General features: G+C 39.0%; 1 protein-coding gene across 1 annotated transcript; it reads left to right on the top strand.

The window, feature by feature from the left end:
• Nucleotides 1–7829: 7829 nt before the first annotated feature.
• Nucleotides 7830–9363, top strand: LOC115142076 (transcription termination factor 1). The gene is made up of 2 exons (XM_029681549.1): nt 7830–7986; nt 8347–9363. Exons 1-2 carry the CDS (start codon nt 7845–7847, stop codon nt 8493–8495), a joined length of 291 nt encoding a protein of 96 aa, XP_029537409.1. The 5' UTR covers nt 7830–7844; the 3' UTR covers nt 8496–9363.
• The last annotated feature ends 778 nt before the right edge of the window (nt 9364–10141 follow it).

Genomic DNA, 10141 nt, shown 5'->3' on the forward strand with positions numbered 1-10141 from the left:
CCCCAAAAATATGTTTTAATTCCAGGTAGTAAGGCAACAAAATAGGAAAAATGCCAAGGGGGTGAATACTTTCGGAAGCCACTGTACAAGTCAGAGGCATTCACCCAGATTATAGACTACACACCATGCCAAGTTAATGTTCCAGCACTCCCCAAAGGTTAGATAAAAGAGAAAGTAAGCCTCATCACATTCACATTGCCTTGTAAAGGAGAGATATTTGTCACAGACATGGTGGAAAATTCTATAGTCATTTGGAGAAATATTTGATCTGTTCTACACAGGGGTTGTTGTTTTTTTCAGAGCCAGCTGCCCGAAATGTGTCAAGGAATTACAAATGACACCTGTCATTTTGCTTTGCAAATAGGAAATGATTACCTTTTCAATTCCAAGCAGCTGTTGTTGCTCTCTTGTGAAAGGCATCAGAGTAACATGCTTGGACAAAGTAAAAGGTGCTTTATGGAAACACTTTCATGTGACTGTTTTAGTCTGAATGGAAGTCTATCACAATGATTCTCTCCATGATAAACTAACATGAAATGATACTTAGAGTTTGATACTGGAAGAGTTCCAAACATTACACAGAACTTGTAACACTACATGATCCAAATTCTTATTTTTCACATACCTAAATTATTATCTATGCTACAATGCCGCTGAAAATAATCATAATACAACAACTATGAAGCAGGAGTGAGAGAAATTAACTAGAGGAGTTTTTTTTCGACATTCTGGGAATTGGAATTGCAGGCCTGAAATGTTGCCATTCCCCTAAGGTGTGTCGAGTGTGTTCCAGCAAAATGAAACCCGAATGTTCCCTTGACATCCAGATAAATGATGTCAATGGCTGCCTGTATGCTGGCATGCCAACAGGATGGGAAGAGGGTGAATGCAAAGACAATAATAGGGATATGAGAGAGTCTCATAATTCCCATTGTGGAGCCACAACTTTCTGTACACTTTTGAATAACAGTTGCGGATACACATCCTGACACAGACACTGCAGCTATTGTGTCACAGAATAAATCAAATGCTCAATAAAGCTTAGATTGTGCTTTATGTTCAATGCATACCCAATTTGTAATTGGCAAGTAACAGTTTATTTTCCATCGGTTAGGTCAAACTTAAAGCCAACCGCTGTAATGCATGGTGCTGAGGCTATGCTGGATTGCAAGACCTGTCATCTAGGTTGCTTTTGTATTTAGAGCAAACAGGCATGAATGTGAAAGCTACAACTGATTAAATCAATCTCTTGAGCTTAGCAATAATTTCAAGAATTAATTTGAGAGAAGGATTGTCAGCAATCCAACTCATAGGTGTTTTAGTTGCCATTAGAGGGTTTTCATGAAATAAGATACTCCTTTACACAAATCAATTAAAGATGCATGATTTTAGGGATTTGTAATGCAACATAATTTGGCTGAGCATCAGCTGTAATATTTTACTTGTTTAATCAAATGGCAAGAAAGGGTAAAGCACGCCACTAATTGCTTTGCATCATTTAATATAATAATGAACAAGGAGAAAATAAAGAAACAAATTATCTTTCCTATTCATTTATGCAATTCATTCTCATTCATATTGTATCTATCAGTATGCAGGGCTCGGTGGTAGGATATTAACAGCATGCACTATACGCCCCTGTAAGACATGCGTTGCAATCAAAACACATTAAAAATACATCTATCCTGAGCTAATACTTTCGAATGCTCCAAAAATGTCTAAACCTCAGAGGTGCATGATGAAACCCCTAGCATATTCTTCCCGTGCTCTTATCTGTGTTGGTGCCAAGTCGTTCCCCCCAGCCTTTCAATCCCACATCATATGAAGACCCATCCCCTAATCTAGTGCATTTCACCGCAAGCATGCATTAATCTGTCTGATTTTACTTCAGATACATGTATAAGGTTAATGAGGTGACTTCAAACTTTACTTATTGGACAAAATGGCGATAACCAGCATGTAGCAATCACTCACATATCCACACAGAATATACTAATCTATGGATTTGAAGCACATATAATAAACATAAATATATTCTTTACATGAAGCATGAGCTTCGTACGGGCAAACTGACAATGATTCTCCATGGATGTCTAATTTGGGTCACATGGTAGTCTCACCATGACAGCATAACCCCACCACAAGGTCTTTAATTTGATCAAAATCATGTGTCACATCTCATAATACATCTATAATAGGATTCATATGCTTTATGTGTCACGGCCGTTGAATGAAGAGGACCAAGGCGCAGTGTGGTGAGCGTACATTTTCTTTTTATTAGAAAAGACGCCGAACAAAACAATAAACACTACAAAACAAACTGTGAAGCTAAAGGCTATGTGCCATAAACAAAGTCAACTTCCCACAAAGACAGGTGGGAAAAGGGCTACCTAAGTATGGTTATCAATAAGAGACAACGATAGACAGCTGTCACTGATTGAGAACCCTACCCGACCAAAACATAGAAATACAAATAATAGAACATAGGATACCCACCCCAAATCACACCCTGACCAAACTAAATAGAGACATAAAAAGGATCTCTAAGGTCAGGGCGTGACATTATGGTACAGTACATAGTTCAGTTTGAGCTTACTGTCACCAATAAATCTGACTATGACCCACGTGACTTAAGTTCATGTAGAGCTCCTTCTACGGTGTTTAAAAAATATATATATCTGGTCGCTGTCTTTGATCAGATATAAAAGCAGTGGCATAACTCGCTTGTAAAAGATATGAGCCAGCTGTCTATTCTATACCACAATGGCTCTATCTATACCTCAAAGCTTATTAGACAATAAGCACAGGCTTCCACTGCCAATGATCTGATAATGCCTGTGATGCCTTTATGCACTAACCGCAGTACTTCACACGAATCCATCTTAGTAGTACAATATATAGCTGTCAGGATTCTTCCTCTTAAACTCAATAGGAAGGAGAAGGGACCCAGGCTGCAGCCTGAAGCCATGTTCCCTGGGGACAAGGAGGGACATATGGTGTTAAGATGGAGCGACTTGTTATTCCTCTGTAAGGAGTCCCATAGGACCAGTTAAGTGGTAATGGCAGTATGGAACACATTGACAGTGTTGACTGTGTCGCATCTCCACAGGTAGTGCACAAAGCCTTAACCACGGTTGTCTGTTGGGGCATTGGGAGACTTCAACTTCGGCTACTCAAAGTTACTGTATCATTTAAAGAGGCTAACTTCCTTTTGGTAGAAATTTGCTTAGTGTTATTTCAATTACCGGTTGGCAAATGAAAGGAAATGAACAAGCGCTCAACACAGAAGTGTTCTTCAAGACTACGTCCTAATATGGATACTGTAAAATTGTGTTGTGGATCTCGCTAGAGGCATGTTCTCACCTACTTGAGGCTAATACAGTACGTGCTTAATCACTCTTAGTACATCCTCCACTGGCAGGTCAACAAGCGTGTAAAAATATGTGTTCTCATTAGGGTACGGAACATTGATTAAGATGAAAATTAAGATGTGAAACGGCATAGCGAAATCTAACGGCCATGACACAGGGAACATCAGCAGTGATTCATGCACTGAATCTTTGATTTAGCCAACTTACCTGCCTTGCCTTTGCCATTCCTTTGCAGCGTTGCTAGTGGTACCCCATCTACTACCCCAGAACAAAATATTACATGCCTTCAGAAAGTATTCACACACCTGAACTTTTTCTACATTCTGTTGTGTTACAGCCTGAATTTAAAATTGATTAAATTGAGATGTTTTGTCACTGGCCCACACACAATACCCCATATATACAAAGTGGAATCATGTTTTTACAAATTCATTAAAAAATGAAAGGCTGACATTTAATTAAGTATTCAACCCCTTTGTTATGGCAAGCCTAAATAATTTCAGGAGTAAAAATGTGCTTAACACATCCCATAATTAATTTCATGGACTCACTCGGTGTGCAATAACACTGTTTAACTAGATTTTTTAATGATTACCTCATCGCTGTACCCCCACACATACAATTATCTGTAAGGTCCCTCAGTCGAGCAGTGAATTTCAAACACAGATTCAACCACAAAGACCTGGGATGTTTTCCAATGCTTCGCAAAGGGCACCTGGTAGATGTGTAAAAATATTTTTAAAAACAGACATTGAATATCCCGTTGAGCATGGCGAAGTTATTAATTACACTTTGGATGTTGTGTCAATACACCCAGTCACTACAAAGATACAGAGATATATTCATTTGCAGGAGAGGAAGGAAACTGGTCAGGAAGGCTAATGGTGACTTTAAAACAGTTCCAGAGTTTAATGGCTGTGATAGGAAAAAACTGAGGATAGATCAACAACATTGCAGTTACTCCACAATACTAACCTAATTGACAGTGTGAAAAGAAGGAAGACTGTACAAAATAAAAGTATTCCAAAAATGGCATCCTGTTTGCAACAAGGCACTAAGGTTATACTGCAACAAATGTGGCAAAGCAATTCATTTTTTGTCCCGAATACAAAGTGTTATGTTGGTGGTAAATCCAATACAATGCATTACCGAGTACCACTCTCCATATTTTAAAGCATAGTGGTGGCTACATCATGTTATGGGTATGCTTATAATCGTTATGGATTAGAGTTTTTCAGGATAAAAAAGAAACAGAAGGGAGCTATGCACAGGCAAAATCCTAGAGATAAACCTGATTGAGTAAGCTTTCCACCAGACAATGGGAGATTAATTCACCTTTCAGGAGGACTGTAATCTTAAACACAAGCTCAAATATACACTGGAGTTGCATACCAATTAAGAAGACTGTTCTAGAGTTACAGTTTTGACTTAAATCTACTTGAAAACCTATGGCAAGATCTGAAAATGGTTGTCTAGCAATGATCAACAACCAATTTGAAGAATTTATAAAAGAATAATGGACAAATGTTGCACAATCCAGCTGTGGAAAGCTCTTGCCCAGAAAGACTCACAGCTGTAATCACTGCCAAAGTTGCTTCTACAAAGTATTCACTCAGGGGTGTGGAAACTTATGTAAATGAGATATGTCTGAAAATGAAATACAATAAATGTACAAGCATTTCTAAAAACATGTTTTCTCTTTGTCATTAAGCAGTATTGTGTGTAAATCAATGTAATCAATATTGAGTTCAGACTGTAACTCAACTAAATGTGGAATAAGTGAAATGATATGAATGCTTTCTGAATACACTGTAAATGTACTATCTAGCTAGCATGTGCATGTATTAGCTAGCTAGCATGTTAATGTGTTAACTAATTAGCATTCATGTTAACAGTCTACATCTTTTGTTGTTGGTAGAGAACACTCTCAGAGAACTGCAGAGTGGAGTGTTTACTAGCTCTCCAACTATCTGTGTGTTTTATTATGCTACGGTGAAATACTGCACACTATCTAAAGGAAATCTATTATCATTGCGGGGAAGAGATGGATCGGAACTAGCATCTAGACAGGCTACCCGAGAGCTAGCCCTGGTGCTAACTAAGCCAACATCACATTCTTTAATAGGAGGAGATGGGTGGAAAACAAAATGGTGTTCCTGAGGCAGAACCATGGGCATAATGCAGCAAGGGCTACAGAGAGGGGCAAGTGGTTGCTTGACTATCCTCTAGCCGGGCACTGGCGATTAGGATCAGCCCGGCGTCAAGCCGCTCCCCACAGATATCAGCACATTATTGCAGGTTTAGTACAGCCTCTTAATCACACCAGGCACAGAAATCCATTATTTTCTGTCAGTCTCTCCCCTCCTAACTCAGGAAGCTAGATCCTTATCTGCCATTTGAATGTTATGCTCTCTGTATCTCTCTCTCTCCCCTTCCCTCCTTCTCCTCCCATGTCTTATTTATTTATTTTGTTCCTTTAAGACCTTTCCAAATGCTGCGATACCATTAACTTTTGTGCGTTTACTGGGCTCTGCTTATTTCATTTTGTGCAGACATATGCGTGTCTGGACTTGTAATCTCCCGCACATCCTATCGGCTCCATCCTTCAAGAAAGCATGTTGTCAACAACACATATTTAAAGTACTGTAGGCTTTCCAGTTTGAGGGCTGATATTTTCTGAAACACCTTGTCTTGAGCCTGTGCAGCTGTGATATGATTCTGTGGCGTTATACATTTTTCTTGGTCAAAGCAAACGGGCAACGCTTTATATTAAATCAGCCATCCTTTAAATGCAATGACATGTGTTTTTGTCCCTTTTATACTCTAATGATTTGTTAAGTTGCCATTTAATGTGGCTGTGAGTTAACCCTTGAAATGGATATACAGTACATATGTAGGATCTTAATTTGATCACCCGGTTGCAGGAGAATTTTCATTTAGGACATTTATACTTGTATTGGAGGATAAAAAAGGCTTCGGAAGTTTGTAATTTCCACAGAAATTCAGGCTTGAATTTCAATTCCAAAAAATGTATCAACGTCTGCAGAATATTTACCTTATTTATAATCCACATAATAATGAAAATTTCCTGTTGCTGCAGGATTATTTTCCTGCTGTAGCAAACTGGCTCAAATTAAGATCCTACATCTGCAGCAACAAGGAAATGAGGCCCTCCTTACAAACAACTATGTCATTATTCTGACTCTACTGCCAAAAAAACAGGTTGTCACCACTACAGTATGTTGTTGATGCTCCTACTCAGACTATTTTTGCTTATAGAAAAATCAATGGAGCTTGAGTCATCAAATCCACCCACCATGTTTTGTAGGAGGGAGTCAGGGGAGAGAGAGAGCGGCAGCAAAATCGATCCAGAGATATTGCCTTATTTAACACGTGCCATAAATAGCAACATCATGATGTTAAGCATTGCTGAAGTTATCAGGAGGACAGGGAGAGGTCAGACAGCATGTAACATTCACTTTTCCCCCGACCTGACTTGTCAAACCTCCTCTCATCGTTTTCGCTGCATCATTTAAGTTCTGTGGCCTGCTAGTAATATTCACAGTGAAATCGGTCTTGTATTGCTGTTTCATACTTGAACAAATATAATGAAAAAGGTTCAACTGCCCAAAATGTTGCTTTAACCATGACACATAAGGGAACATTATTGATGAACATCATTAATACAACAAATGACCTAGTTGAATCCACTCTGGTTATGATGAAATATCTTAAATGGACATTGTCTCTTAGCACATTATGTTCCAGAGAAAGTTCTTTGTGACATCAACATAAATTGTATCTTTGTTTTGACAGAAACATACCACATAAACAGTATGGCCAATATATCTTGACACATCGATTTGGATAAAAGGAAGGAATGTAAACACTGATATTCTGTACAGTACACTTTAGAAGAGGGGGCATTAAATGACTGAAAACAAAACAATCAATGGACACTATTAGTTGGAACACAGAGACAAGTTTAAAGTAGATGAGTCTATCAATAAGAGTAATACACCATTTAAAGATGAACGCTAGTACTAAGTACATTCCAGGAAGTAAATAAAGTTGCAATCAAAGCGGGCCAGATGAGCTACATTGATGGTACAATGAAACTCAAGGGGATAGTGTGTATGTGTGTTTTTATTAACTATCCTTGTGGGTACCAGAAGTACTCCAAGGATAGTAGAACATTTGGTGGGGACATTGTGCTGGTCCCCGCGAGGAAAAATGCTGTTTTAGACTTAGGGGTTATGTTTAGGGTTACGCGTCGAACACACCGACAGCATCATTGAGCAAAATAGCACACAGCATCACCTGGCTATGTGTGCAACAGAAGTTCAACATTCACCTTCTGATAACATTTCTATCAAAGCTGTCTACCCTCTGCAACGCAGTGTTGCAAGGCAAACGTAACATTTCATTGGAAATGAATGTCATTCTGGTGTATTGATCAAAGCGTTGAACGCAATGCAGGTGGAAGATGCCTCAGATGTTGACTGGGAAGAAATCGCTCACACAATTGGGGGAGTTACTCCTTGCTACGTACAGATGCACTACCACAAGCTGAAAGTAGCCAAAGTGCCGTTGCGTCAGAGCATGTCTTTCTGTGGTAAGCTGCTGTCATACCACACATTTGTTTTAGATTGGAGGTATGCGTTTAGAATAGTTGAGTGCAAGTCACTATGATCAGTGTTCCGGTGACATCACTTCCAAGGGACAGGAAGTATAAGCTAGCTCCGTCTTGACTTGCATGTTTTTAACCTCCTTATTCATCTCCAGCACTATACAAGTCTACATATGTGTAAATTATGTTTCTACATTCGGAAAAGAGATGAAAACCTCCTAAGAAAATGTCATGTGTGATCACATGTAAAACCACTGATTGGCCTCCTCCCCCCAAATATAACGATGCTTCGAGGATGAATCTTGTTGTTTGCTGGACACATGTACTCATGTGTTTTACTTTCAGAGACCATTGATTTCCTGTACAGTAGTGTTCTGCCCAAGTTTGAAGAGCTCCTCCGACACAGTCAGACCGAGTCAGGGGACACCGAGTCCAGAGAAGATCCACAAGAGCACTTCCTGCTCTCAGAGATCTTTGAAGATGAGGACGACTGAGATTATTACGGCGAGGTTCAGAACAGTTCATTATCAATCTTTTTTTTTTTTATCTCTGCGAGCTTTATATATTTTGGATGTATTTTAAAGGCAGATTTTGAAAAGAGTAGTTTGGATGTAGATGGTGAAAATCTATTGGACGATACTGAAAATGCTGGTCAGGAGTTTTTCCTTTTTCTGACATTCACCGATAAAGATGGATACTTTGTTAACATTAGACATGATAACATCCTCAGGGGCTGATCATTTGGAGCCTGGTCTGCTGTAGTGTGCAGCCACCCCTTATTGCTGGATCAGTAGCCAACATTGTTTATGTAACATTGTTATCAGGAAGTATTCCAAAAGCATGGAAATCTGTAGTAGTATGACGTAGACATCTATCACTCCATTAGGGTGGGGATACAAATGATCTTGACAACTTTTCAAGACGAACTTGTTTTAACTAAGATTCTTGAATCCTTGAATAATGTACAACTTTGTTCCTTTTTTATCTGATAATTATATTCTTAATAGTAACCAATCAGGGTTTAGGCCTGGGCATGGTACTACCACACCAACCACGCTAGTTGTTAATGATCTTGTCAATGCCTTGGATGCTAAAAAGATCTGTGCTGCCTTGTTTATTGACCTGTCAAAGATGTTCAACACTGTTGATCATTCTGTTTTTACTGAAGAAATTATCAAGAGTCGGCCTGGGGTATATACAGCCTGTTTATGGTTTCAGAATTATGTTCGTGACAGAACTCAGGCCATCTTGATAGACGGGGTTAAATCTGAATTTCCTGAGATTCAAAAAGGTGTTCCTCAGGGTTCTACTTTGGGTCCATTATTGTTCACTTTGTATATTAAAGACATAGGAAACACTGTTCATACTTGTAACATTCATCTCTATGACACCGTGTTGTGTTCCTGTGCCACCTCAGTGCAGCAGGCCGTTCGTGAACTTCAGCATGACTTTGATCCCGTTCTGAAATCACTTACAGATCTTAAATTAGTGTTAAATACAAGTAAAAACCAAGCTCATGCTGTTCTCTAGGTCACAAAGGACCTGCATATTTGCGCTATAAATGGAGCCGAAATTAAGCTAGTTTCTCAATATAAGTACCTGGGTGTCTGGATTGATGACGAGTTGTCCTTCCTAACGGATATAGAAAATTTGACTTAGAATCTAAGATCCAAGATTGTTTTTTAAATTTTTTATATCTAAATAAATCACGCCTTAGTATTAAAAACAGGAGAAAGATTGTTCAAACCAACGCTTCTCCCTGTATTGGATTTCTGTGATATTCTTTTACAGGCAACGTCTGTTTTTAAAACCCTAGGATGCTGTCATTCAGCAACACGTTTTATCACAGGGGACCATTTTAGGACTCATCATTGTAGTCTGTATACAATGTGGGATGGACCTCTCTGTCTGTAAGAAGAGAGTATTCTCATTTATTTACAAAGCGATCTGACAAACTTTATATGTAACTTCATTAAGTTAAGCGTCACAAGTTGCCACATGAATGGATAACACTGGAGATCCCTTCAGTTTCCACAGGAATGGATAACACTGGAGATCCCTTCAGTTTCCACAGGAATGGATAACACTGGAGATCCCTTCAGTTTCCACAGGAATGGATAACACTGGAGATCCCTTCAGT

Source organism: Oncorhynchus nerka, linkage group LG14, assembly GCF_034236695.1.
Source record: "Oncorhynchus nerka isolate Pitt River linkage group LG14, Oner_Uvic_2.0, whole genome shotgun sequence".
Classification (NCBI taxonomy): domain Eukaryota; kingdom Metazoa; phylum Chordata; class Actinopteri; order Salmoniformes; family Salmonidae; genus Oncorhynchus; species Oncorhynchus nerka.